Source organism: Rhinopithecus bieti, unplaced genomic scaffold (assembly GCF_001698545.2).
Source record: "Rhinopithecus bieti isolate Rb0 unplaced genomic scaffold, ASM169854v2 scaffold_75559, whole genome shotgun sequence".
NCBI lineage: Eukaryota > Metazoa > Chordata > Mammalia > Primates > Cercopithecidae > Rhinopithecus > Rhinopithecus bieti.
Window position 1 is genome coordinate 154642 of NW_016828162.1, and position 1922 is coordinate 156563.

General features: G+C 51.9%; 1 protein-coding gene across 16 annotated transcripts in view; it reads left to right on the forward strand.

The window, feature by feature from the left end:
• TULP2 (TUB like protein 2) overlaps window positions 1-1922 on the forward strand; it is an 18440-nt gene that overhangs the window by 7664 nt on the left and 8854 nt on the right. For all 16 annotated transcript variants that reach the window (XR_001883853.1, XM_017864333.1, XM_017864334.1 and 13 more), the window contains one exon: window positions 683-804. Coding sequence is in view for 15 of the 16 variants with exons in the window: in XM_017864333.1 (XP_017719822.1) it covers window positions 683-804 (122 nt within the window). In the remaining variant the exon portion in view is untranslated. The remainder of the gene's footprint in view (window positions 1-682; window positions 805-1922) is intronic.

Below are 1922 nucleotides of genomic sequence, written 5' to 3' on the forward strand. Positions count from 1 at the left end.
CCGCCCGTCTCGGCCTCCCAAAGTGCTGGGATTACAGGCTTGAGCCACCGTGCCCGGCCCAATGACAGAATTCTTTTTTTTTTTTGAGACAGAGTCTCGCTCTGTCGCCCGGGCTGGAGTGCAGTGGCCGGATCTCAGCTCACTGCAAGCTCTGCCTCCCGGGTTCACGCCATTCTCCTGCCTCAGCCTCCCGAGTAGCTGGGACTACAGGCGCCCGCCATCTCGCCCGGCTAGTTTTTTTTTTGTATTTTTTAGTAGAGACGGGGTTTCACCATGTTAGCCAGGATGGTCTCGATCTCCTGACCTCGTGATCCGCCTGTCTCGGCCTCCCAAAGTCCTGGGATTACAGGCTTGAGCCACCGCGCCCGGCCCCAATGACAGAATTCTTATCACCCCAAACTCCATTCCCCCATCTTCAGTCTCTGTGATGCTTTGTCTGAGACAAGGAAAAGGGAAGACCCTAACCCCTCCCTGTCCTTAGATCCAGGGTAATCAGAAACTCTGATCCCTGTAGACTCCCATGCACCTGGAGGAGGAGGGTGTTGCAAGTGAGGGCGCTGAGTAATGAGTAGGGACTGAGAACCCAGGATTGTGGCCTTCTCTGGCTAGCACTGATGATGTTGTCCCACACTCCTGGGACCCAGTTGTCCTGAGCTTATTCCAGGCTTCTTTCATCCTTTAGGGACCCGTGCAGAGGGTGAGAGTGAATCCCAGGATGTCGGAGATGCATACAAGTCACCCAATATGGGACCAAACCCTGGCATGGATGGTGACTGGGCATATGAAAACTTGGCCTTCCACAAGGTGGGAAAATGCACAACCTCTCAGGATGTTGGAAGAGGAGGGCTAGCCTTGGACCTCTGGGGAGGGTGGGGCTAAAATTCTGCCTCCCAATCAGAAGCTCTTTTTCTTGGTGGTGATTAAGCTAGCAGAGACTCGTGTGTGTGTGTGTGTGTGTGTGTGTATACTATTCATCAAATCGGAGGATTTGACGTGACATGGACATGGTCATTAAAATACAGCTTATGGCATGGTGACTCACGCCTGTAATCCCAGCACTTTGGGAGGCTGAGGTGGGCAGATCACTTGAGGTCAGCAGTTCGGGACCAGCCTGGCCAACATGGTGAAACCCTGTGTCTACTAAAATACAAAAATTAGCTGGGTGTGGTGGCACAAGCCAGCCATCCCAACTACTCAGGAGGCTGAGGCAGGAGAATCACTTGAACCCTGGAGGCGGAGGTTGCAATGAACTGAGATTACACTCCAGCCTGGGAGACAGAATGAGACTCTGTCTAAAAAAAAAAGGTCTTTCCATGGGACAGCGAGCTTCAGAAAGGGCAGAACACTGATCAAAAAGGGCCAATTGCGGGCCAGGAGCAGTGACTCACGCCTGTAATCCCAGCACTTTGGGAGGCCGAGGCAGGCAGATCACCTGGGGTCAGGAGTTCGAGACCAGCTTGGCCAACTTGGTGAAGCCCCGTCTCTACTAAAAATACAAAAATTAGACAGGTGTGGTGGCGCAAGCCTGTAATCCTAGCTATTCGGGAGACTGAGGCAGGATAATTGCTTGAACCTGGGAGGCGGAGGTTGCAGTGAACCGAGATCGAGCCACTGCACTCCAGCCTGGGCGACACAGCGAAACTCTGTCTCAAAAAATAAAAGGGCAATTTGGCACTCACTTTGGTGTTGGTGAAAGTGCAGTAGATGGTTTATCTTGGGGGCAGATGTGGGCTGTTACTATGTTATCTAGATCAAACCGATGGCCATTTTAATGGAATGGGCCGTGCTTTCAAAAAGGAATTCTCCAATCTGCAGGTGGAGGGGGTGTGGCTGCCGAGGAAAGCGAATAGACTGGCCAGTCAACAGAGGAGGGCCTGGCTGGGTGGACTGAATGAGATTTTTTTTTTTTTTTTTTTTTTTTT